General features: G+C 49.1%; 1 protein-coding gene across 7 annotated transcripts in view; it reads right to left on the bottom strand.

Moving 5' to 3' along the window:
* Window positions 1-26,464, bottom strand: part of LPP (LIM domain containing preferred translocation partner in lipoma) — a 423,011-nt gene that overhangs the window by 247,093 nt on the left and 149,454 nt on the right. For 5 of the 7 annotated variants that reach the window (XM_090050830.1, XM_090050829.1, XM_090050832.1 and 2 more), the window contains one exon: window positions 16,190-16,391. The exons of the other annotated variants lie outside the window; for them this stretch is intronic. In XM_090050830.1, coding sequence (XP_089906956.1) covers window positions 16,190-16,382 — 193 coding nt within the window. In that variant the 5' untranslated portion in view covers window positions 16,383-16,391. The remainder of the gene's footprint in view (window positions 1-16,189; window positions 16,392-26,464) is intronic. 7 annotated transcript variants of the gene reach the window in all.

The raw sequence follows: 26,464 nt of genomic DNA, 5'->3' as shown, positions 1-26,464 counted from the left end.
CCGAGTTTAGATGTCAGGGTTGGCAATCAGTTGGGGGAAAAAAAACAAAACAAAACTCATTTACTTGTAAACTGGGGGCAGCAGATGCACAGTCCCCGAGGGGAGACCATGGGACCCCACGATGCCATTTTACGGTCCTTTTTTTCACAACCCAGCCGGCATTTCATCTCCCTCCATCCCCAGCACATTCATCTCCAACACAACAGGAAGGTACAACTTGAGCAACAAAAGCTGGGTTTTTGAGAAGCGGCTTCGTTTTATTGCAGTTTTTTTTTTCAAGCCGACATAGAATGAGCCATTTTTGCAGAAGTTGTGCGTTCTGCGTAGTTGCCTGCTTGGCAATATTGAGGAAGTTCATGGTGTTTGACTTCCCAAACTGAGTCACCACCGTAAGACCCCGGGGCAATATTTATAGCGCCAGGGGAAAATTTCCAGGAAACATTGCTTACTGGCACACCCAAAAATAGCAAAGGAAACTCTTCAATTACTGAACTTTAGGGAAGAAAAAAAAAAGTCTTTCTTCTCCATGACCAGGCAACAAAGAAACCGCCCTGGTGCCTCGCTGAGAGGGGGTTACAATTAGCATTGTTCCTTAATGCAGTGTACTCCCTGACCACAATAGACACCACTCCTAAGCTATTCATTCGGCACAGCTGCAAGATGTTTCTCACTGATTATTTCCAGGATAAGGTGCTGAGGTCAGTCTGGTCTCAGAAAACTACCAGCTCTTGCCCAGTGTAGGTCTATAGTGCTAGCAAAGGTGAAAGTGCAGCCCATGGAGCCTGGGTGCGCTACTCAGTGCAGACTAGTCCCTGGACTATATATTCAGTCAATAAATATATTGGTTCAGCCTCCACGGAGCCCCGAGATGCTGCAATTTTACCCTGCCTTCTGCATCCGTAGCCGAAAGCGATCGCAGGTACGCCTGCTGAAGCTGCGGTCACGCCATTGTGCACCGACTGCAGATACAAACAGGTGGCTGCAGCTTTTTTGGCATTTTGCTGCCTCCACACAATATGGGATCTCATTTTAGGAGGCCGTTCCCGTGCACTCCACCAGCCAGGAGATGCTCCCTGAGAGCCACGATCCGATCTCAGGCACGGGGGGTACAAACCTGGAGCCATCCGAGAGGTTGTTCCGGTATTGGACAAACAGAAAGTAGACTTAAGTTTGCACAAATTCAAACCGAGCAGATTGACTCTCCTAGAAACCGCCTCTTCTCTTGAAGTGCTATCATCTCTCCATCAGAGACAGAGGTCAGCCGCATGCATTACCGATAAAGGTCCTCACACAGTATTTACTATCTTGCTTTATTTTACAAGAATGATTGCTAGGGGTGATATCTTCTACTGGGCCAACCTTATAGTTTACTATTTCTACTAAACCTATATATTCAGATCCCCTACTGTACGGTTTTTCTGATAAAAGACATTACCCCCAAAAAATCCTGGCTGCTCACATCTTTCCCGGACCATCGCAGCTCCAGCATGGCTCCAACACTACCACGCCTATGACTGTCATTTCAAAATGACATGTCATAATCTAATTTTCTGCAGAATAAATTGAAAAAATAAACAATACATGGGAGAAATGGTGCATATTCCCCTTGGTGTTTTACAGTAGCAGAAATCCAAAGCAATTCCACCAGAGCTAATTTTTGGGGTGGGGGGGTGGCATGGATTCAACATGAGCTGCAAAGTTATACACGGGAGCTGCTCGCGACGCTGTCCGCCTGCAAGCATTTTGACCTCTGCTTTCTTTCAACAACACTCAAAAGTGTCCTCCCAATAGCACCCATGCCTTTTAGCTCACCCAAGTCAACCACAGAAATCTTACTTTGACACTTACACCTAATGTCATGCCAGAAATCATCAGCGATGTTGGGCCAAAATCGCCAACTAGCTCTAACCCAGAAAGCCCGACTCCAAATCTCCAACCAGCTCTAACCCAGAAAGCCCGACTCCAAGTGCCCACGACCTGATTTTTAGAGGTGCCTAAAACCAAGAGGTAGTCAGAGCTGACGCATCAGACAGATGCAACTCTTCAGAAGAGGCAAAGAAAGGGGATAGTGGGAGATGTCTGCGTTCTCCAACTTGCCAACGGGCCTTCATGCTTGACTGGGAATGACCAGCCCTGAAGAACTGAATATTCAAGCACCGACTCAAGCTCCTTATTCTCTCACTGGGGTGCCAATACACCCTGAGTGCTTGGCAAGGCTGTGGGGACCCAATGGACTGAGCTGAGACCGAACAACACCAAAAAATTAAGCTGCAGCCAGATACCTAATAGGAATTTTCTGGATACGGAAGGGGGCGAGCTGAGGGAGGAGATAGCAAAAGAGTCAGTCATGGAGGTTTTGTTGGGTCTGAATGAATTCAGATGAGGAGAGCTGGATGAGCTTCATCCCAGGGTCCTGAAGGAACTGGTAGAGGTGATATTGCAGCCCTTGGCAATGATTTTCATGGAGTTGTGGGAGACTGAATTCCCTTGAACACTAGTAAAATCATTTACATAGGCGAAGACAGATGAGAAGCCAGATCTTATGATGACAGGCTGAGAGCCATGGGACTCTTTAGCCTGGAAAAGCGCAGGCTCAGGGGTGATCTGATGGCCACCTACAAGTTTCTCAGGGGTGACCACCAGGATCTGGGGGAACGTCTGTTCACCAGAGTCCCCCAAGGGATGACGAGGTCGAACGGTCACAAACTCCTGCAAGACTGTTTCAGGCTGGACATAAGGAAGAATTTCTTTACTGTCCGAGCCCCCAAGGTCTGGAACAGTCTGCCATCGGAGGTGGTTCAAGCACCTACATTGAACACCTTCAAGAGAAAATTGGATGCTTATCTTGCTGGGATCCTATGACCCCAGCTGACTTCCTGCCCTTTGGGCAGGGGGCTGGACTCGACGATCTCCCGAGGTCCCTTCCAGCCCGAATGTCTATGAAATCTATGAAATTTCACCCAGGCCCCACAAAAGGGAGCCCGCTGATTTTGCAGCAGCTGTTGGCTGACTTAGGGCATGGTCAGACCAGCGCCTTGCAGTTCTCCCCTGAGCACTGCAGCTCCTGCCAGGCATCTTCAAACATATACCTGTACTTTCCTTTGCTTTAAAGCCCTTTTTTTTATCATCATCATTTCAGGGTCTTGCTGCTGCTTTTTCAGAGGCCAATTTTTTTTTTTTTTTTTTTAAGTTTACCAGGAAGAAGACAAAAAGAAAAAGTGTCTGATATCATTGGATTCCGCCTATAAGGAACGAATGATGTCCCTGAGCACTTTCCAGCAGACTTTCAGAAAATTTCATCTTTCTACTTCCCCGGCTGGATAGTCTGTTTGAGTAATTTTCTCTTTCTCCTGGGGTTGGTTGCTAAGAGACGCACTATTACTTCTCTTTCTCTTATGACCCGATTACTGTGATCAGCAAAGACAGCGTGCAGACAACGCTCTGACACGGCTCCGACAAGTACGTCAGGCTCGTTACAAAATGATGGACTGCATTAGCGTGCCGCAGCCCCTGCGCTCGGAGGCGGTCTCCGCAGAGCCGGGCTGCACAATTGGGGGCTTTTTACTTCCCCGTCCTCTGAAGCGTGTGTTCAAACAGTCTAAATCACAGGACCGGGAAGGGGGGAAGAATGGACTTTTGCCTCCCGCGTTTCATCCGCTCTCAACCAGAGCACTGTTAATAGGTCCTTATCCTTTTGTGATCCTATCAGGAGGCTGTTATTACCCCTTTTTTCCGCTCTCCTACAAAAAAAATAAAATAAAAATGTTTGCAAATATACAACATACTCGAGGTCAGTGTGCTTCCTCCAGCAATTGCACGGCCTACAATAAAGGTAGCACCTAGAGGATTTAGCAGAGCACTTGACCCTGCAAGATGCTGGTCACCATGGCCCAGGCAGGGCAGCATCTAAACCCCTGATTCGCAACCAGGGTGTCACAGTTGGGTGCCTTGGGTCCTTGAGATCCCTTCAAGGGTGCCACTTGACACAATATTGGCATGGTCAGGTGTAAAAAACATGATTCACCAGATAAACCCAGAGGTTTCAAATAGAAACACAGAGTGCTAAACACGCTAGGACTCGTTGTGGTCTTTCTGAGTTCTGAAAAAACTCCCTTATTATTTTCCTGTGGTCAAAAAAACAAGTGAAAACTAAGGTTGCATTTCCTGAGGGGGGTCGTGAGTCTATTCAGGGGCCCCTCAAGACTATTCAGAGCCTGAAAAGGTGGAGAACCACTGACTGAGGAGCACCTTTAACATCAGGACGGGTCTGAGCACACAAAATTGGATGGCACTTCTCGCTTTCTTGAAGTTGAGCCTAACACGTTGTTTAAGACTTTGGGGGACCGAGTTGTACCTGAATAAGGAAAGGAGGCTTAAACCATGAGACTTGAGTAATGATGCCCCTTGGAAAGCTGGAAGGGGCTCAGATACCGTACCAAAAGTCCTTACCTTTTCTCTCTCAAATGCATCTAAGATATGGCCCTGCGTTTGGTCAGCTGCACTACAACAGCATACAGGGCAGAAGGAAGTCAGGAGGAGCTGATCTTGTAATATTATTACAAAAAAACTGGACCAATAGTTAGCTACACTGGTATAAATCAGAACGGCTACACCAGCTTTAAAGACCCTGAGTTTACACCAGCGGAGCGTTTAACCCTATATTAAGTCAAATACATCCCTGTCATTAAAGCATATACATTTGACACAGTTTCCTGCAAGCTTTACTTATGCTTCATCTTGTCGGATGGAAAGATCGAGGCAGCCACCGTGCCTGCCTCTGCACTGCCCCTCACCTCACTTATGCTCAGGTGTCTGCAATGTAGATTAGTTGCTTAACGAAGATGATCCTTGCAATGGTGGCACGGAGATCTGGGCACATTGCTGGAGACCGGAGATGGACTATAAAAGGATGGTCTCTTGCTCGGATCGCATTATCATCACTTGGTGAGGCGGGGAGGAGTTCAGGACGAGTATTATTGTTTCACCGGCACTTGCACTGCAAGATCCCAGCCTCAGCCAGTCACAAGCTGCCAGGCCATAAAAAGCACGGTGATTGCATTTGGTTCCTGACTTTTTCTCCTCCTTCAGCTGTGCCACAGGGAGTCCGAACAGCAGGATCCCCAATGCTCTCCACCGTAGCAAACCACGTTAGACCCCCGATGTACAACCACATGCAATCACAGGAGAGCGGGGCTGGCTGGGCCCTCCAGACATCACCAACCCCACAAGCAGGACCAGCCCTGTCCAACCAACCCAGACAAGTGCTCATTTAACCTGCACTTAAAAACTGCCAAGGATGACCACTGCACAGGGTCTAGCCTGGTCTTCAAAACCTCTAAGGATGGGGAGTCCACCACCTCTCTTGTATGTGCACAAGGCAGAAACCAGTATGATGCACCTACTTGGAAAATGAAAACCTTAGCTTCTACTGAAGGAAGAGCTTAGTTCACTACGTCCTACATCTAATAATAACACTCAAGTTCCCTGCGAGTGCACAAGTGAACAGCGAAAATTCCAGTTTTGGGCAGCAGGGAATTTTCTGTCCCTGATATCCTTCATTTTAAGCCAATCCAGCACACTTTGGTCCTCACCAAGCCTACTCCAGATGTAAACCCTGCCTTAGACAAAACATCATTGAAGCCAGAGATGAAAAAGGCCAAGGAGGGTCCTATGGCTCTGCCCTCACCTTCCCTTTTTTTTTTTTTTTTTTTTTTTGGTGGGGAAGTTTGCTCAAAAAAAATCATAATCATAAAACCAGAGTATACAGGAGCTGAATAATTTTGAAAGAGGAAAAACCTGAAAGTTCAGTGAAACACTCTGAAAAATATAGGTGACGTTTCTTCAAATAAGGGCTTCAGCCATACCCATCGGTGCATCAGGTGGTAGGGGATGCATCTTCTCTTGAACTATTCCCACAGTTGGGGAGTTTTTCCTGCCATCAGGCTACACCTTTCTGTGCCAAATCAGACCTCAGGACTCTTAGTTTATAGCCCTTCCACTCACCTCTCCTCTTTCCAGGTGTTATCACGCTCCCCAGATCCTTGCAGAGGGTTTTCCTACCATGCTCCACTCACTGCTTACTCTTCCAGTTCCTGAACAGGGAACCGGGCAAACTCTCCACCCCGCCGGGACCAGGGTGAAGTCCTGGCCCCCAGAGACATCAGCTGCAAAACTCCCCTGTGGGGCTGGGATTTTACCACCGATGCTAGTCAGTAGATCCACACTCACATGGTCCTAATTTCAGATTAAGCCTGGAAAAGGGAACTGGGCCTTTGTGAGAAGGCGACTGCTCTCAGGGCCCTTCCCAGCCTGCCCTCGCCTGACCGACCACCTCGCACTTGTTAGCAAAAGGTCGACTCCAGCTTCCACTCAGACCATCGCCCTTACCCCCCTCCCCCCCGGTATCAATTTTTTACATATTTGCATGCTTTCTTCCAAGCTCTCCCCCTTGCCAAGTCCCCAAAGCCACGCAGCATCATAGGGTCAAATGGGACCCAGCAGGTCCTGACTGGTCCTCTGGCCCGATCCCCTGGACAGATGCAGGATGGCTACTCCTAAATCAGCCCAGGCCAATGCTTACCCAGCCTCTTCTCGAAAACGTCCAGCGAAGACAACTTCACGGCTCCTGTGCTCAGGTGATGCCACTGCCTCGCTGCTGTAATGGCTGTGAGGTCTTTCCTGGGATCCCAGCGAAACCCACTATGCTTCCTTTCCCGTTCCTCCATCAGCTTCTGTCTTGTGCCTCATTTTATTTCTTAAATGATTATTTATACTATCCCCTCATTCATACTGCCCAGTGGCACGTCATGATTTCCTTGTGCTCCCCCGACATCTATCTGTATCTGTTACCTCTTGCTTCGTATGTGGGCTTTGAGTTCCTGGGGCAAGGACCATTTTTCTTTTGTGTGTGTACAGCACCTTGCACCCAGGGGACCCTGGACCATGACTAGGGCCCATGGCAATAGCAGACAGATGAATCCCAGCTCTGAAACCCTGCCTTGGCCGGACGGGGCTTACCCAAGTGCATCGCTACAGGTGAATCTGCACTGCCCACTTAAAATCCGGCCCCTTTCCCAAGACCTTCCAGCCTGGATGCCAAATGAAAAGAAGAGGGAAGCATCTGACAGCAATTCCCATTGATAAGAAACCAAGCTGCACTCCCGATCCGGTCCACCCGGACAACCCACTCGTCCTTGGGAATGAGCCATTTGCAAAAGCGTCCTGTACCCCGAGCCGTCTCCCCAGGGCACCTCCACCGACTGCACTTCATGTCTTGTAGATGGAGTCCAAATTGCAATTGGGTATCCGGAGTAGCCGCTGCCAGAAATGCCTGTTCTTTGGCCACAAAAACAGTTTTTGCGGCTTCATGTGCTGCTCATTCATTCTTCTAACCTTTTATTAGACCGACCTATAGTATAATCCAAGAGACATTTATTGGTTGCTCTGACTTAGCAGCACTCCGTCTAGCACATAAAAAGCTTTAGGCAGGGAAGGAAAAAAAAAATATATATACACATATATATAATCCTTTGTTAGATCAGTGAGGTTTGCAAAGAGCAGAAGAGCTGCATAGAGCGAGCAAGGACAAAAAAATAAAAGAGATTTTACTCACTTGTTAATTGTCACATAACGATTATTATTTAACAGACCGGCATCTGGTGGAGGCTACATGTTTTAGATTAAAATAAAAGGGACAAGTGCTGCCTCCTTGAATTAAAGCTATTTCAGCATTAATGTTACTCTCTCACTTTGTTCAGGCGCAGCAGCCTTTATAAATACACGGAGAGCAAACATTATCTTTTAAAAGTAGGTTTAATATAGTCAATGACAGATGTTTGCAATTTGAGTTATAAAAAGATGGCTTCTTTCCATTCCAGTGTATGTCAGATATTTTTTTTTCTTCCCTCTTTCTTTCTTCTACCAAACTATTGTGGTTCACAGCACAGGCCACTGCATAGATGAATCACTATTCAAAGCTTGAAATAATGAAGTGGAAAAATTAAATACAGTGTCTTAAAAGAACAGACAGACAGACATGGGGGAAAAAGAGAAAGAGAGGGAGGGAAGGAAGGAGAGAAAAAGCAGCCCGGAAAAAAATTACCTGCCAAAGACTATAACACCGGCTTTATTAAACCAAACACAGAAAAGTGTGACTCCATTCACCAAAATGAAATCAAGGCTAGGTATCACTTCAAGTAAGCTCCCAAGCAGGTAGTGATACGGCCCGGGGTCTCGGAAAGTTCAATACGTGTAATTCTAGCAAAACGTAGTTAAAATCATTAATAAAGGCTGGCTGCTTGACTTGACATTTGGTGAACTACAGATAAGTATATTGGTTCAGCAATCGTTTTTATGCACCTGTTTTATGTCTCCTCTTCCCCGATATCATTATCAGGGTGATATTTCAAAGAACATGCTCGCCCTGAAAGCAAAGCCAAAGGCTGGAGCCCTACCTTCCACATTTACGATCATCTTGAAAGCAAAGCCAAGAGCTGTAGACCTAAGCGTTCATCTCTAATGACAAACCAGATTCGGATAGCGTTACTCACACTAATTAATACCTGATTCACGAATGACCACAATTAAATCAGTGGGACAAAACTCCTAGAGTTAGGTTGTTACCCCCAGGAGCCGCAGTCATGACTTAAAACCCCCCTGCATTACGGAGGCAGGCTAGGAAAAGATAAGGAGAGACGACTGGTTAGCAGGTGAGACAAAGGGGTAAAGACCCCCCCCAAAACTGGCTTCCAGGCTGCACGAGGCAGCTCAAGTTGCTAAGGGCCAGTTTCAACCCTTTGTTATGCAAGTACGAACGACCACTAATCTCCAACTGGTTTCATTTGGTTCCTAACCCGCAGGGAAGAGGATGTCATTAGAGGGAAATCAATGGAGACTTCCGAACGACTGCTCAGAACTGGATCTGAACGGTCCCTTAATGAGGAACCCCCCTGCCTTCCTGATTATTTCTGGCTATTTTTTTTTATTATTATTATTTTAATACTCTAGTGCAGAAGGTGGCCAAAACCACCATAAAGGGAACTGGGGTTTCATTTTGTTGCTAATGTTGCGGGCTTTATTTTGCAATAGCTCATGGAGGGCGCAGCACCGACGACTGGATAAATCGCTTCCGTTGCATCTGCCTGGGCGCTTTCATTAAGAGAATTACGTAGAATAACAGGAGGGAGGGGAAAGATTTTTCTTTTTTCTTTTTTAATATATATTGGTTTCCCAATATAATTCCTTTTCGAATGGCTTGCTTCAGAAACGAAAGAGCTAATTTTGGGGTTTGCTTCAGCACAGCGACAATGACATTCGTTAGCAGGATGATGATTAGCAACAGCAGGAGTGGCAATATCTCACCATTCAGTGGCATTTTTCCAGCCCCGTGAGCCCGTACTGCTTGACAGATCATAGGCCCAATTCTGAGATCTACATGGACCGTGCCTGGAAATGGAAGGGGACACGGGGTTTTTGCAGAAAATAGACCTGTCGCTTCCACCTCTAAAATGCTGGGAGAGACGCAACCCGCGTCTCAGCGGCCGATGACACTGTGCTAACCGTCTGAGACAGGAAGTGACCAAAGCTCCTGGGAATTATAGTAGACAGCATGACTTTATGGTGTGGGATACAGGGAAAATATCCGTGCTCTTGGTCAACCTCCTATTTCTATAGGACCTCCTATGAAAAAACTCCTCCAGGAGCCAAGGTCCCCCTCGGCCACCCCGCGGTGCAGACCCACAGGGAGGAAGGGGATGTACAGAAGCACAAATACCGCCCTGCAGGCCTCTGCCCCGTATCAACAGCAGCCCCGAACGCCGCCTGGCCTCTGGGAGCTGAGAGATGCTCCCATTCCTAGAGCATATGCCAATAAATCGACCCCCCAGCTTCACAAACAAGACCTGGATCCCGACAGCCGCTCTCATGCACGAGCATCATCAAGCATCTTTGGAGACGAGTAAAAATCATAATAATAAATCAAGCTGATGGTTCACGTGCTGGAATCCAAGGCAGCATCTGCTCACTAGCGGCCTCCGCACAGGAGACCGGGAGCAACAAGGCTGGCAAGCATCGCCGCTCCAAGACCCGCATCAGCAGGGATGGAGGTGGCCCAAGGTGGTACCCACCTCCACGCCCCTGCTCGCACGGCTCTCCTCCCACATCCCACATCTACGCTCCAGAACAAACAGCGGGTGAGGATTTAAAACGGCATGTACACGCTCCTTCTTTGCCTGCCAAACCTGAGCCCCGCCCCGCCGAAAAGGTAGCAAAAAAGAAGAAGAAAAAAGCATCTGCTTCAGTTCTCATCTGCTCATTTAGTTGCTATTATTAAACCCCCATGTTAACTGCTCCTGCTTTTGCTGGCATTGTATTTGCCAAGGGTGCCAGGTACAAGGAAAAGACATCAGCAGTGGTAATTACTACATCTCCAGCGAAGCTGAGCCATGAGCTAAGGTGCCTCATTTTGCAAAGTGCCTCCAAGAGAGGGGGAAAAAAAAAAAAAAAAAAAAAGGCAATGGATCCTAAATCAGGCGCGTTTAAATGGAGAGCACATCTCTCATCCTCTGGACAGTGCAAAACCTGGGGGGCAGGAAAGTACTCTGCTCTTCCGTGCCCTTTTGTGGTTGCAGATGTGGCCTTTCATGTGCCTTCTGCCTTGGTTTCACCAGAGGGTCCACCTGGGTCTCCACCACTCCACCCGTATCCCCGGCTGAGGATCTCACTAGGCACCAAACAGCCCCATAGGAACACAAGGAAGGACTTTCCCAGGTCCCCCCACAGCAGGCAGGCATGCTCCCTTGGAGGCCGTGCGCCCCACATCTGGGCCTTCGACCCACAAGACCCTCTCTGCCGGCCAGATGTAGACCCTTCACAGGGAACCCCAGCAGCCCCATGGGGAGAGGGGGCAGGGGGTAGATAAGCTCGGTCTGCATTCATCCCGTCCAAGGGGTCCATATCCACATCTGCAGGCATCCCCACCTTTGACACCCTCCTGCTAACAGTGGTCTCTTCTGCAGTCTATGGAGAGAGCCCGTGCCCAGCTGCTTTCCCTCCGTGGAGGACTCTCCTACTCCTCCTACCCTCTCAGCTGGTAGCACTCCCATCCGGACCAGGTGCTTGAAAACCACATTATGATACTTAATTATTTACAAGTGGATTGGGATGCATCAAGCCCTTTAAAGAAGGGGTAGACTGGGGGCCAGCCAGCACACGCTGGGGAGAGCAACCCATTAGGTGGTTATGTGCCTTCCCTCCCGCACAAGACGGATGCACCGCTGGAGCCCGAGGGCTTGGCCCAATTCATGTTCACACAGCTCTGCCAATCGTCAGGGTCGCATTGCCGTGTCTCACCATACTGGGCCTTTCTCCCTGAAAGCTGCAGAAGCTGGCGTCATGGTACTGACGTTTGTTCTCCTCAATAAAAGTTTCTCAGTTTTGTTTGAACCCAAAAGGTTACAGGGTCAGGAACACACGCAGACACCAAACACATAATATTTAAATTTATGTTCATTTTAAGCCCATTTTAGGGTTTGGGGAGACTTCTGAGGTCGGGAACACCTGAGGTCAGCACATTTGTAAAGGGCCTGACCTTTGCAATTATGGAGATGTATTTGCAAAGATGTTCCTGCTTACCCCCGTGAGATGCAGGAGGGTATCTATGCCATCGGTCCCCTGAAAGCAGCATAACACCATAGGAGTTGCTTCTGCTCTTCACAGGGTATGCAAAGCAAGAATCAGGATTCAAATGACCAAAAAGGGTGTCACGCGTTCACTTGCACAGGTTGCAAGCCATAGGCATGCTACTAAAGTTAGTGCATGTTAAGTGCAGGTAGTAACACACATGTAGATATATGTTCAAGCAGTTTTACATGGGTTGGATGCTCTTGTGGCATTGCAAAATTATTTCCTTTCAAGAGAGGACCATCTCCTAACATCTTCTAATTTTGGCGCTTTACAACATCCCCATGATTTGCAAATGTGTGATGCCACCCATCACGACCCATTCATCCCAGGAACCACCCGCAGACTGAGATAAACTAGTGCAAACACACTAGAAGCTGGCCAGCACAGTGGGAAGGCAAGTAAGGTCACTACTACATAAGGTACAGCTTCTAGGAGGACTTTATTTTTTTTCTTTTAGGTACGTGTCTCTGGTTCAGATATACCCAAGACCCAGTGGTGCAGTATGTGACAGATCTCTGCAATGCAGGTGACTTCAGCTGCTGGATTTCCCCTCCAACCTTCATGACACCGCCTAGTGCAAACCAACAGCCTTCTGCACGGTCCTGTAACCCGCCAAGGAGACAAAGCGCTGCACAGCCAAAAGACACACTAGGAAAAGAAGTGGCAGCAACGGAGCAGTAACCAGTAGCCAGGAAATCATAGATCATAGAAAATTCAGGTTGGAAGAGCCCTCAGGAGGTCACATCTAGTCCAACCCCTGCTCCAAGCAGGACCAGCCCCAAATGCATCATCCCAGCCAAGGGTTTGACTTCAAATCCTCCAAGGGTAACCTAAGGGGCACTAAGCTGGGCAGTGATGGAGCGAGGGGAAATAATCACCGAAGAAAGCCTGAAGATCACAGAGTTGTTCTGTTAAGTTTCAGCAATGAAAAGTGTACTGAGTTTTCATGCTAAGCAGCCCAAAGAAAAAGGGATGTGGGGATAACGCACTACCAATGAGAACGTGCCATGAAGGGGTGATCTCTGCCCACGCTCCCAGCTTTTATAACAGGAATCCTCCACCGAGAAACACCCTGGCCTAGGAGCAGACACCTTCCCAGACCTGCTCAGAGAAATGAAACCCAGCAGAACAACGGCCGGGTGTTGGTGCAGGGAGATGGCTGCCCAGACGGCATTTAAATGAAGTGGTGCCATTTTCCAAAGGGTTTCTCTGTGCAAGGTGCTGGCTCCCTTTGGGAAACCGCGTTGCAATAAGGAGCTAAGCACTGCGGAAAAGCAGACCCCGGGTGTGACGGCTGTGGCCCTTCGCCATCCCTCGCCGAACTGGTCCCGCTGAACAAACACATTCGGCTGAAAACACAGAAGAAGCCCATGTACCAAACAGCAGCCCGTGGAGGGAAACACTCGCGCTTACGCAGCCTACAGACGCACACATCTTAATTGCTTCCAGTCAAATTACAGTGATGTTTCCAAAACCACTGGCAGCTTCTATTTTTTTTTTCCTTTTAAATCCTTCAAATACTTATTTTTTTTAATGCTTATTTCTGCTTGATATCTTGTAAGAGCTCTCCCTGCACCCCCAGGGCTTTTTACTTGGGAAGGAAAGAAAGGTAAGTTGGAGGGGGGAGGACCCATGCAAGTAACAGCAAAACCAGGGTTGCCACGGGCCAGATCCTGGGCATGGAGCCGCGGCGCCTGGCCTGCAGGGCTGGAAATTTGGTGGCCGCAGTGTTGATTGCTGTGGTTCTTGAAACCGCAGCAGCCAAAGCTGCTCCCACCACCAAATTGCGGGCTTCACAGGCAACCCTGCAGGCCAGATGACCCAGCTCCATCCTCTGGAGCTGGCCTGTGGACCGTCCCCATGCCCTGGATCTGACCCACAGGGCCAGATGAGTTTGCCCCCCACTTGAAAGCAGCACCTGTATGCAGAATGAGCAGGCCCAAGATGCAACTGGGAGGCAACCAGGGGCCACAACGCCAGCAGGACTACCCCTCTTAGTCCCGCACCCCAAACAGGCTCACGGCACTTAATGAGCAGGACTACGCACCTTGCAGAGAGTCAACACTAAGTGCCGGTGCTCAGACGAGCAAGCCCAAAAATGGGGTGGCTGCAGAAGACAAATCTAGGCCCTGCTGTCCAAACCTTTCACCTGAACTCTGCATTGTGCCATGGGGAAATGCAGCGTGAGCCTCCAAGGGAGACACGGTTTAGGCCCCTGACATGCGAAGCCAAAACCCTGCGGCTGATGCTCCCCAAATGATACAGAAGGAATAGTCTGGAGCAAGCACAAAAGCAGCATTTCCTACCGTCCCGGAAAAAAACTCGCTGATACCGTCTCCTTCTGGTGGTCGACTGACTTCCACAGCATGGATCAGGCAGGAAGGGTTTGTGGGGCCCCCGATACAGCCACAACTATTCTGGGTCCTCTTTCTGCCAGTCTGAGTACCCCCTTTTGCATCGAAGCAGTGATTTGCAACCGGAGCGCCCTGGCACCCCGCGGGTGTCCTGGGATACTTATAAGGGTGCCACACTACATCGGCACTAGGTGTGCAAACATTGTTTGCAAGATAAACCCAGAGATTTCTACTAGGAATCCATAGCTGTGGGTTTTTTGCAATAGGAAAAAAAAATGCTCTATTATTTTTTCTGTAGCCAAACAAAGTGAAAACTAAACACTGACATTTTCCTTCAAGTCTATCCAGGGGTGCCTTGAGTCTAAGACTGAGAGCCACTGCATTAGACAAATAACTGCTCAGTGAGCTCCTAGCAAAGCTTAAGAAAATAAAGTAAATGTGAGTTTGAGGACGGGGAACGGGGGTGTCGAAATAATCAGAGGACACAGAGCAGCCACGGCTCCCATGGTCCCCATTCTTCAGCTAGCAAGAAGGGAGGCCCGCGGGAGACGGAAAGAAAAATCCAGGCAGGATGACTAGGCGTGCTGGTTTGCACGGGGAACCATCAACACTTGCAACGGTCTCCCAGGCTCCATTGTTGAAGCAAAAGAACAACAGCGGTCACCGAAGAAACAATTAGAGAGCATCAAGGAGAAGATGGAGCAATAAAAAGGGAATGAAGCGTGATGGGCTAAATATTGTCCCCCCATCTCTCCTGGATCCCAGCAGTCTAATGTTCTTATGTTTATATATGATTGGGCTAATAGGTTTGGACTGGCTGCTGACATGAACTAGCAGCAATACAGCGAGCCTCCATGTCACCTTTTGAAAGTGGATTAGTTTAAGCTGCAGAGACGACATCAAATCACTAAGCTGTTCCCTGAATAGTGATCCCTGCCACTGCTCGCCGTTGAGACTTGCAAAGTGACCAAGTGACCTCCAAAGGCACAAAGTCAGGTAAGGCATGGGCCCGATTCTGGAGGGAAAAAAACGGTCTCCTCCAGTGTGCTGGGCACCCTGAACTTTTAAGTGCCTTCAAGGATGTATTATTCCATAGCAAACAGTGACGGACAAATATTTCCAACCTGAGGTTTCACTTTCCTGCACTAGAGCACCACGGTCCTCTTCCGGTCTGATTGAATGTGAGAGAACATTACTTCTCACGGACGCTATTTAAAGAAGGTTTATATAAAGTGCCAGCGTGTTACAGACACGGGCTGTATTTTTTGGATACAAAAAGCCCCATTTTCTCACACACAACACACTTTTTTTTTTCTTTTAAAAACAGCTCCTGGAAATTAGAATGAAAATCATAAGCAAGGAATTATGGTAAAAGCAGTTCCCGCCGCTAAAGTGACTCCTGGGTGAAAGCAAAAGTAACTCTGCATGGGATCCAGACAGCTTCCTAGCTACTGCTACTCAGTTATATTACTGCAAGGGAAGTCTGCCTCCCCCGCTTTCAAAAAAAATGCGTGCATTTTATTGTGGGCGTGTATTGTATGCCAGACAATACGGTAATTACTGGATTAAAACACTGCATGTTCTGAAATGTGTGTCAGTAAGGGAACGGGGGTGTAGAAATGCTGCATTAATCCGGCAGTGGTTCTGCCAACACCCACCCTAATCCCTCCGTGTCCCAGATTCTGCATCACCTGTGCTAAGTATTTACGCTGCATCCACACGAAAAGCCCCTGAATCCTCCCCGTCACTAATCTTTGGCATGCTATGCCTTTCGGCCCCTCCGAGCTGGCGCACGCCTAGTGAATGAACACCATGGGAAGTGCTGGCCTTTGGGATGCGATGTCAGAAGAAAAGAAAAAGGGACCCATGCGGATGCTATTTATTTGAAGTTAGGATGGCTGGAAGGAACGCCTGCAAGAGAGACTTTAAGTTTCTTTTCAGCTGAATTGCTCTTAAAGTGGATAAATCAGGGTCACCTATCAAGAGCAACTCAAAGTCATGTTATATCAGGGTTGAGGTCAATAACTGGGATGCAGACCATTCACCCCGTGCTGAGACGCGCCTATGGTGGCGCAGGGTTTTGCATCTCACCTCATCGAGCCTCAACATGGAGCACGCCCTGCCCTTCCCACCCTCTCCCAAGAGTCTCTTACCATCCCCTCCTGGTGGCTTGTAGGGATTGTACTTTGGTTTCGGAGCAACAACAGGGGCAAACTTCTTCGGCATCTGCTGGGAGGACACCGAGAGGCTGGGGGTCCCGAAAGCATGCGTGGTCTCCATTCGTGCAGTCACGTGGCCAACAGGCTCGCCAGTGCTCTTCGGCGGGAGCCAGGATGGGTGAGACATGATTCAGATCTGAGTGGAGGGGAAAAACAAACAGGCAACATGCACCTTAGCCTTGAATGTGAAAATGCCAACCTTTGCTTTTGCTAACTTGTGTAATCAAAATAGACACACGCACACCTTTAATGCATGCACCTTGCATTGTAAATCCATGGCTAGGAATGGGCAGCGGTTTATTTATCCCCTGGACAGGATATCAGAGACGGTGGTTAGATCACTGGCATTTGCAGCAGAGAAAAAGGGGAAAGATTACAACCAGCGGTCAACCTTCCTCTCCCTACAAGACCAGTAGACAGGACAACATGGAGGCATCTTCCCCACTGAAATGCGAGTTCTTGGGTCAAAGGCTTCATTCGGTGTCCACAGCCCATTCACATCTTATCTGCCTCAATAAAACTGCCAAAAAAGGTGACCAGATGTAATCCCTGTGCCAAGTGTGCGGGCACTCACTGTCCCATGAAGGAAGGACATGGCCTTGTGCATCCAGTACTACACTGGGACTTGCAAACTGGGGGGTTATGATCCAGCTGTGGTCTCTTGTGCCCCTTGGAAAAGCCCCTGAAACCCTCAGTGCCTCTAACTTGGGGAAAATGCCCCTTCCTTCACCTGGGTCTTGAGGGGCTATTCATCATTATAGCACTAAGTGCAAAGGGACAAGGGCAGGGTTTTCAGGGGTGATGAATGATTCCAGATGCCACTGATTTTGGATGGTCAATTCAAGACGTGCTAAAATGCCCCGGTTTTCTGGAAGTGCAGGGCTCCCTCTCCGAAAAGCAGCCTCCCTCTGGTGTCTCAAAGCACAAACCAAAGCCTTCAAATGAAAATGAGTCACGGCGACATTTGAAAAATGGTACCCAGTTCATCGGGGGCTCCACTGCAATGAACAAACGCACTTTGCGCTGGCTTTTGGACAGCCACGAGATGGCAACTATTAAAGTCATTATCCCCCCTAAACTGAACGGGAGCTGCAGCGAGGCGGCGAAAGCCCTGTATCCCTTCACTAATTCCCTGTCATCCACTCCAGTGAAGATGGAAGGCGTCATTAGTTGCACCATGTGCCCTGCTGCTGGTGTTTCACACTCCCCCCATTTAGGTTAGAAGGACTGAAGCTGGCAGCAGGCTCCAGAGACCCCGCTCAGGGAGGCTCTCTTGAGCCACAATGCACGGGGAAGGATCGGCGTGCAAAGGGGAGCGTGGGGCTGGGGATGGCATCCTCCGATTGCTGTTATGTAAAAAGCGTTTCCAGCTGTGAGCAACAAGACACACCGGAGTCACTGCCGGGTCTGCAAAGAAAGCTGCTTTCTAGCTGCAGCTGCAAGCATCTTCCGACGGAGCTGGCACACACGGCCAGCCGCGATCTCCCTGCAAATGAACGTATTAATCAGTGCAAAGGGGCAGCGGAGTGAGCGGGTGCAAAGGCTTCCAGGAGAGGCAAATCATTACCGAACCCTGCGGCGATGCAGCTCTCTAACTACCCCGACCCAGGCAGAGGCCGTGCACACGGGAAATCTGCTTGAACGTCTCCCGAGGCGGCCTGTTCTGGAGCCAGAAACCGCAGTTGCACGTCGCCGGCTGAAGGGCAGCCCTTCCAAGCTGAAAGCGAGCGGGCAGCTGCTACCGCCACCTCTGCCATCTACCCCGGACTGGAAACCAAGCATCTCCTCGCTGGTGCTGCTGGAGAACTCGGCTGCCGCACCAGACGGCCTGCCAGCCAACTCAGCATATTCTCGGGATTGCAAAGTTTACAACTGCCGTGTGCGAGCTTCTCACGTTGCAAAAAAAAAAAAAAGAAAAAAAGAAAAGGCAACTTCTGCAGACAGCTCCAAGTGTGATAGGAAATGTTCGAACAGGAAGGCGACGCATCTGGAAGCTGATTTAAGCCTGTCACCATCTGATGCTTCTAGACGTTGCATCTTCATCTCTTTCCCCATAAATAGCACCAGGTAGGTCAAGTTTTCAGACCTGAGCTATTCTGACTCACCCTGGCCACCGAGGAGAAGAAACGGCAGAGTGTAAATCATGGGTCATAGGGGGCAGAGAGAGGGACAGAGAGTGCAGGAGGGAGCCCCGGCCTGTCTCAACTCAGCGATTTGCCGTTTGCAAATAAAGTCAAGCCAATGGGTAATGTGAGAATCCCAGATTACCAGGCTGTCCGCAGCATCCCCACAGCTCACTGGTCAGCCCATGTCACAGCTTGTGGCAGCTGAGGTCCCATTTAGGATGCAAGCTTTCTGGATCTCCCCCTCGTCCCACAGCCACTTCCACTGTAATGCTTCCAGTGGGGAAAGCACCACGTTAACACCAGGACCTCCGCAGATAGAGAAATAAAGCCTGGCAGGACAGCTGATCCAGGCCTAAAAAATGGCCTAACACTTTTCAAATGCTAAAAGGGCGGGTGAACAGAGATGATGATCCACCATTTTCTATTTCTACTGGGGAGAGGACAAGAAGTGATGGGAAAAATATAGGTGAGGTAGTCAGGCGAACTTTTGAATGGAAAGGGTATGAAATACAAAATGAAATAAGCTTTGCATGTTGAGACCTGCTAAGCCCTGGAACAGGGCACCGGGAAAGACAGTCAAATCTCTGCCATTGCAAGCTGTTACAAGCAGGGAAGACAAACTTGTGTCTGGGATGGTTTAAGGCAGGGACAAGACTGCCGAGAGCAGCACGCTGCACTAAGTGAGAGCCCAATAGATAGATAGATAGACAAATACTGTATACCTGTATCTATCCATCTATCTAGAGAGATACTGTATACCTATATCTATCTAGCCAGATAGATATGTAGATATATCTATATCTACATAGCTGGATATAGATAGATATAGAGAGATATAGATATGCATAGATAGATATAGAGAATGTATATCTATCTGTATGTATATCTATCTATATCTAGGTAGAGATAGATATACATTCTCTATACCTATCTATACCTATATATGTATAGATATAGATATGCATGTATGTATGTGTATCTATCGCTATAGTTATATCTATTTTCTATACATCTATATAGATATAGATATATAAATTATAGATATAAATAGATATGGTTATCTGTCTATCTATCTGGATATCTACCTATATAGATAGACATGGATATCTGTCTATCTATCTAGATATCTACCTATATAGATACAGATATATAGATTACATATAGACATGGATATCTATCTATCTATAGATAGATATCCATATATATCTACCTATCAATTGCTTGATTGATAGATAGATAGATATTATATATAGTTTTATATATATATATATAAACACCCAGAGAGGGCTGGTAACCCCTAGCACAGCTCATACCAGCAACAAGCCCCGGAGGCAGCCAGGCACAGTGAACCTAGTCACCTTCCCACACCCGCTCTGCTTCTCAGTCTCATCTTACCAGCTCACAGCATCATTCTGAAAGTAAGAAGTGAAAGGCAGGTCTTCTCACACGGCCAGAAAGGAAACCGACTGCTAGGCGGGGGGAGCTGGGGGCATGAACCGCATCGTGCACCAGGCCTGGGACCTGCTGCTCCCAGCACCAAAATTTATGGAACCAGAAACAACACGTTCACCAAAAAAACAAAGAGATCCGGCCTCCTCGTCATCCCACATCCCCCCAAAACTGACAAACGAAACCATAATGATGAGCGAACAGTGGAGGTCCTTAAGGGGATAAAGTCCCAGAGGACCATACGGGACAAGTCCGCGATGCTGTTCCCAGCCCCCCAGAAGCGAGGACGCCCCTCGGCCCTTTGGCTAATGGGGCTCACATTTGCACCCAGCCCCGCTCCGAGGGCTGCGGGTCTGCTCAGACAAGCAGCACAGCACCCCACAGCCCCACACCGAGGGGTTCTCTCAAAAGTGGAAAACACCACCTTGCAAAACAGTCGACCTCGCCTTCTGCAGCTCCTGGGTGGTTCATGAGATGTCTCCCACTGAGCACGGGCAGGGCTGGATGCCCTCTTCACAGCACGAGACATGTGTGGACCAAGGGCCAAATGCATCAATAATGTTCATCTCGACAGCAACACTGCACAGGACAGGGGGGCCAAGAGAGAAGAGGCAAGGCATCACGAAACCTAGGGACCGGAGCAATAATGGTCAGTCCGAGACCGCAGCCCACACTGCTCTCCTCTGGCGACCGGGATCCAGGCCCTGCTGCTCAATACAGCATTTGTTTTGCTGCTTGTATTGCTCTAATTATTTCCCCTTTAGCCTTTTCTGTTCCTCCTCCCCCCCTCTCATTTTCTGTTGTGCTGTTCTCAGTCTTTTTCTCTTTTTGGGTCCTTCTACCATCCCAAAGGAGTTCCCTTTTTCCTTTCACGTCCCCGCTGCGATCAAAAATGAATCCAGGTCCCTTGCAGGCCAAGCAACACACCACTGATTTTCACTACTGGGGCTAAATGCATTGGGGAAAGAAGAAAGGGACTCTTCATCGGGTGTCTCATCTTTTAAGTGCACCTTAATTTGATGGCAGTGGCAGGGATGAGGGGAAGTGCAGTGTAGATGCCCCACAGCATTATCCACGCTTCTCAGTCCCGCCTCCTAGCAGCCCTCCTAGCCCTACGTGGGCACAGCCAAGGAACTTACATTTTGCAACACCTTTGCTTTTCTAGTCATAAGCATCTTTTGCTAATGGTGCCAAATGCATGGCTATTGCACAATGTAGTAAGCAAAACAGGACTTGGTACTGCTTGAGGGCCCGTGATCCTTCCTGGGGGGCATTAAACATGTGTTACTTCTGGTCATGGGAAACTAGACAGGCCAGGCCAACAGTACGGTCCAACCCGGCCCTACTCGAAGGACCGGCAACAAGTAACATGGGCAGGAACATACGGGGTGAGGCGTGTCCTGCAGCCACGGACTAGGGACGTCTAACGGTACAGCAAGGGGCCCGAGATCCCGGCTGTGTTATCTAGGAAGGTCCGAGCGGCACTATCAAAAGGGCAGAACATGAAACAATCAGAAAGGCCTGACAAGGAGACCGCATCTGTTTGCTTTTTACTACCGGGGCCACTCGCCTCGGATAGAAACCAAAGGGCTGACAAAGAGGATCCAAACTCAATTTACCCGCCCATCAGATAAGGCTGGGGAAGGGTGAAGCACCGATTTGTCTCCGCTTGAAATTGTTAGTGCGTTCGTCTCCTGCGGAACGGAGACAGCTGACTCATTTGTACTGAGACTTTGCCCAAATAAATCTTAATTTCCTCCTCGCAGTCACATTCATGGACTGGCTGCTTCTGCGGAGTTAATGGGACTGCGCTGGGGTAATGGAGAGAAGAACGTGTCCCTGCGTTAATGAAGACAAAACCCTCTTTGCAAGTTCAGGGTGGAAATGGCTTTTAATCCACGCACGGCAGCCTGCGCCTTCTTCATCCCCTCTCCTCCCTTCACCACCTTGTTCAAAATCCACCAGTGTATCACGTGGCTTGAGGCGTCGTGTGTGGTGCATCACGTGGCTCGCGGGCAGCGATTGTCCAAATGGACGTGATGGTTTCTTTGGACTGCTTGTGCTTCAAGGCTGCTGCAAGCTCCTTTGGGCAGAGACAGCCTCCTTGCCTCACACCGGGAGCAGGCAGAAGTGCCTCCTCAACACGTCCCATGGTCCTTCTCCATGAGCATTTGAGAAGGGAGTCCCCTGCAGATGCTCGGACCCCAAGCCTGTATTTGAGTCCCCCCATGCCGTTGCACCCCTCTTCCGCTAAGCATCTGTAGCCACCCTAGGTTGGTCACCAACACTTTGCCACGTCCACCCACCATGGTTCACGTCACTACAGAAGCAGCTTTTGTCCCTACACCCCTCCAGCCCTAGCACCGATCCCGATCCCAGGTGTGTGCACTCACAGACCTGCCTCCACGGGATGCTGCTCCCCTCTGTCCCATCTGAGTTTGACTCCCAGCCGGCAAAATGCTTTCCGGAAACCTGCTCCCCAAACTCTGCAGTTCTGTCAAGAGCAGCAATCAAGTCGGATTTGGGAAGATTCGGTCTTCGTACTCCTGAAACTGCTTGTTCCCCCAACCCTGCTCACCTCCGGGCACGAGATGCACCGATTCCTTCATTTATGGCCAGCGGGCAGTGCGGCCGCTTTCCTATTTCTCGTGGCCTCCAGATGAGAATACAATCTCACAACCCTGGTCTCCTCAGGGGACTTTTCTCTGATCGAGGAAGTGTTGTGGGTACTTCAGACCGCAGCGTGAGCCCTCCTCGGATGGATTTCCCATATGGTATCATTTATCCTCATGGATATCCCATCATTTGGGAAATGATGTGATCCCCTTTTGAAATCCCTCCATGCACTGAATATCACCCCTCCTCTTCTGCTAATGAGGACAAGACCCCCTGTTCAAAAGCACACCGCGCCTAACCCGCTTGCAGTTTCCAGTCCAAATCCCTGCGGAGCTGAGGAGCCAAGAGACATTTCCGCCCCAGAAATGCAAATGCATGCGGGTGCTTTCGTATCCCTGACCCACCGCCCCAGCAACAGAGGACACTGTTAATGGGATGGAAAACAATGCAAGAAACCAAACAGGATCTGTTTGCCCCTGGATCGAGTCTGTTGAAGTAACAAGCATGCCAAGAGCCATAAATGCAACCTGAGACAGGATTAGCAGGTGAGAGGGCTCGGGGGGGCTGTTTGGGCAGTCACTTTAATGGCTGTTAACATCAAACTCCTCACTTCTGACCCAAATACAGGTGCATTACGTGCTGGTTCCAAGCACCGGCTGTTCTTTGCCTCGATCCCAGCACTACACGCTTCAGTACAACCCCTTCTCTCCCCCGGCCGTAGCTTTCTCTGCCAGCGCGGTTAGGATTAGACGCTATACCCTTGAGAGGATCAATGCCCTCTTTCTGCCAAACAGCACCGCAAGCATTCACCAACTTCTAGCCTAACCCCCTGCTGTGGGATGTCATTTATATAATCACAGGAATTACAGGAGGAGCACACCCATCAAGGTCACGGCGTCCATCTCTCCTTCCAGTGCTAAGCTCTTCCTTTTGCTCAGTCCAACCATCCTGCATCCTGTGCTCTGGCTTTGCATGACTCAAGCTGTAGGACTCAGATTTCTTCCTGGTCCAATTACTACAAGGGAAAACGTACATCCCTACAGCCATCAATATTTCCAATCCCGTATCAAAGCAATACCGACTCTCCTCTCCAATCAATAATCTTGATCAATGTTTTCATCAGCGACCTGGAAGATGGGATGGATGCACCCTCAGCAAGTTTGCAGGTGACACCGAGCTGGGGGGAGCTGTAGATACACTGGAGGGGAGGGCTAGGATGCAGAGGGACCTGGACAAATTGGAGGACTGGGCCAAAAGAAATCCACCAAAGACTGAGGAGTGCAGATTTACTGCTGTTGTGACACCAGTACGCCCACGAGGCATACGCACTGGTACACCAACAAGCCCTCTTTGGCCGACACTGCTGACACCGGTTCCTCAATCTATCCCAGAAGATGACCCTTTGGCCAGCCGCACTGCATTTGCACAAGCGCTCGCACTAGCTCTGAGCCACTGTCATACCTACACTAGCAGAGCTCTCCCTCCTGTCCTTTTGTCCTACCTTTTCATTTGAGGGCTCTCCCGACAGCAATGCTAGAACAGCTACAGCAGCAGAGGTTGCATAGCATGGGCGAACCCCTTATTTCCGACTGTATTTCAAATGGATGAAGCTACATCCACAAACACTTCAAGTGGAGGCCGAGCTTAATAAAGGCAGTGGAGCTGCAGGGGGGAAAGACCTGTCAAAAGTGTCTGCACTGGCCAGTTTCTCAGTGCAGGCTGCAGCTACCAAGGAACATGACACGATGCATCTGATCCCAACTCCATGCTAGGTTAAAACGTCAACCCCAGTCCTCCTGGGCTAACTTGGACACGGAGTCACAATTCCCTCTCCTTAGTTTCCTTTCCACAATGTCTAACCTTAAAATCCTTTGCTCTCCCTCAAATTAATTTAATTAACCATTAAGGAGATTTGAGCAGGGCTCCTTGGGTTCGACCGTCACCAAACGTGCATGTACGCACGTGCACAAAAAAAAAGCTGGAGGCTGAAACTCTGCCTTTTAAGGCATGTCACATCTCGGTGCCGGATGACAAACTAGGCTTTGGAAACCCAATAAATTGAGCTTGACTGGCCCATCTGCATCAAAACAAAAAGCAGTGCTGGCTCCCCAGAGATAGATAGATCTATCTAATCTAATCTGTCTCTAATGACCGCATCACAGCTTTGCCAGAGAGAGGCTGATGCCTGGCTTCTGGTGTATAAGACGGTCCCCAGCATCCGTAAGATGCACAGGCTTTGAATAAGACATTAATGCAAGGCCAGGACCATTTGGGGTCACTGAATAAATCCTGCGGCACTTGCCAGGAAGGGGACAGACCTGGAGCTTCGCTCGATATGCTAAACTCAGAGGCAGCAAAGTTCCCAGTTGTATCTGGAGAGATGAGGCAGGACATGGCTCTGAGCCAGGAGATTTTCTTCCCATTCCTCTCGCTCGAAAATTTATTTCCCAGCTTGCAGGAAGAGGCTCTGCAACCACAGTGAGGAGCTCAAGGTGGAGGCCTCAGCATCTTATTTATGGAACGATAAGAAAATGGATTAGCGTAGAGGACGAGAGGCCTACCTGCCAGCGTCGTATCATGGTAACCCCGGCACGGAGGCGGTTGGTTTTCACATTGCGTTTTCAAACTCAGCTCGCTCTCAAAAGGCACCTTCGTATCCCTCTATTACCCTCGCCCATCACGGAGCCAGCGGGACAGCTCAGGACGGGGGCTAGCACTGCAGGCTCCTAGCAAGCCGCAAAGGGCTGTCTGCTCACCGGAGAAAAAAGCAGTAACTTTAGCAAATAAAACCAATGAGACTCGATTCCTGAACCAGTGGAAATCAGAGCTTTGTGGGATCCTCCATCAACCCTCCAGGAACAGCTCGGGCTAACGCAAAGGAAGACGCGGGGGAGCAAAAAATGCCGCTGCTTTTGAGAAAGGCAGTGTTGCCTGGTGGTGGTGACAGCAGAGTACCGAGATGGGCCGGACACTTCAGCGCGTGGAAAATTCAAAGCTCATCGTGGCAACTTTACAGAGCATCACATGTCCCCAAAGGGGCCTAGGGAAAAGGTCCAGGAATTACTGGGGTAATGGATGCAAATTCTTGTGGAAGAAAAAATTTGGGATATGCCTCCTTCCTTCCCCTTTTACGCACGCCTAAACGTAATGCGCACTAAGGCGATTTAGGCGTGTGTCTACATGTGCATGCACTAAGGCACATTAATGCAGACTGCAGACTGACTTGGGATTAAAGTCAGTCCAAACACCCTGACAAAGCGTTCGTGCACGAATGCTTGCTAAGCAAATTTTTTTCTAACTATTTGAGTTGGTCTAATAAAAGATATCAGATATAACCAAAGAACCTTCTTTCCAATGTCAGTCGGCATACACGGCGTTAATATGTCTTATACATGCGTTAAGGGGCTTTAGCTATTCATGCCCAAATTTGATGCCTGCTTTTGCTGGAATCAAATTTAGGTACGAGTAGCCTAAAATGTCCATTTTTAAGGTGCATTAAGGGCATGCACGTGTAGACCCATGCTCTTAAATTGGTTAATGCGCCTTAAATCGGCATGTGTAGCTGTGCCCTCCGTGGAGAAATTGCACATCTGGTTTAAACCCAGCCAACAGGGAATGCTATAATGGGACCAGTCTGATGCTGGGGTGGAAGGGAAAAGTCACTTCTCTCAGGTGCAAGTAGTGACAAAAGGTGTGTTGCAAACAGAGAGCAAACGGAGGTGAGGTACCCACCAGAACCAGTGTGATGCCTTAGAGGATGCCTGGTAAGCAGAGTATGCCATGACAGGCCCTCTCTGTAATGTTTTACACCTAAAATACATAGCCCCGTGCTTCGAGAGAGGACAGTCACTGGTTAGTAGCTGTTGGCCTTGGGCAAGAGCAGATCTTTAGCAGCTGAAGTAAACGTAGACCTACCGGGAAGATTACAAGGACCTGCAAGGTCCCAGAGAAGGGAGAGGGACGTGGGTCCCCCTGGAGAAGAGTGATGGATGGAGGCCTGGGACTACAGCAGGGGGCT

Source organism: Crocodylus siamensis, chromosome 6 (genome assembly GCF_052110815.1).
Source record: "Crocodylus siamensis isolate JL-2025a chromosome 6, ASM5211081v1, whole genome shotgun sequence".
Classification (NCBI taxonomy): Eukaryota; Metazoa; Chordata; order Crocodylia; family Crocodylidae; genus Crocodylus; species Crocodylus siamensis.
The sequence above is the reverse complement of the archived record's forward strand: the minus strand, read 5'-3'. Positions and strand labels throughout refer to the sequence as shown.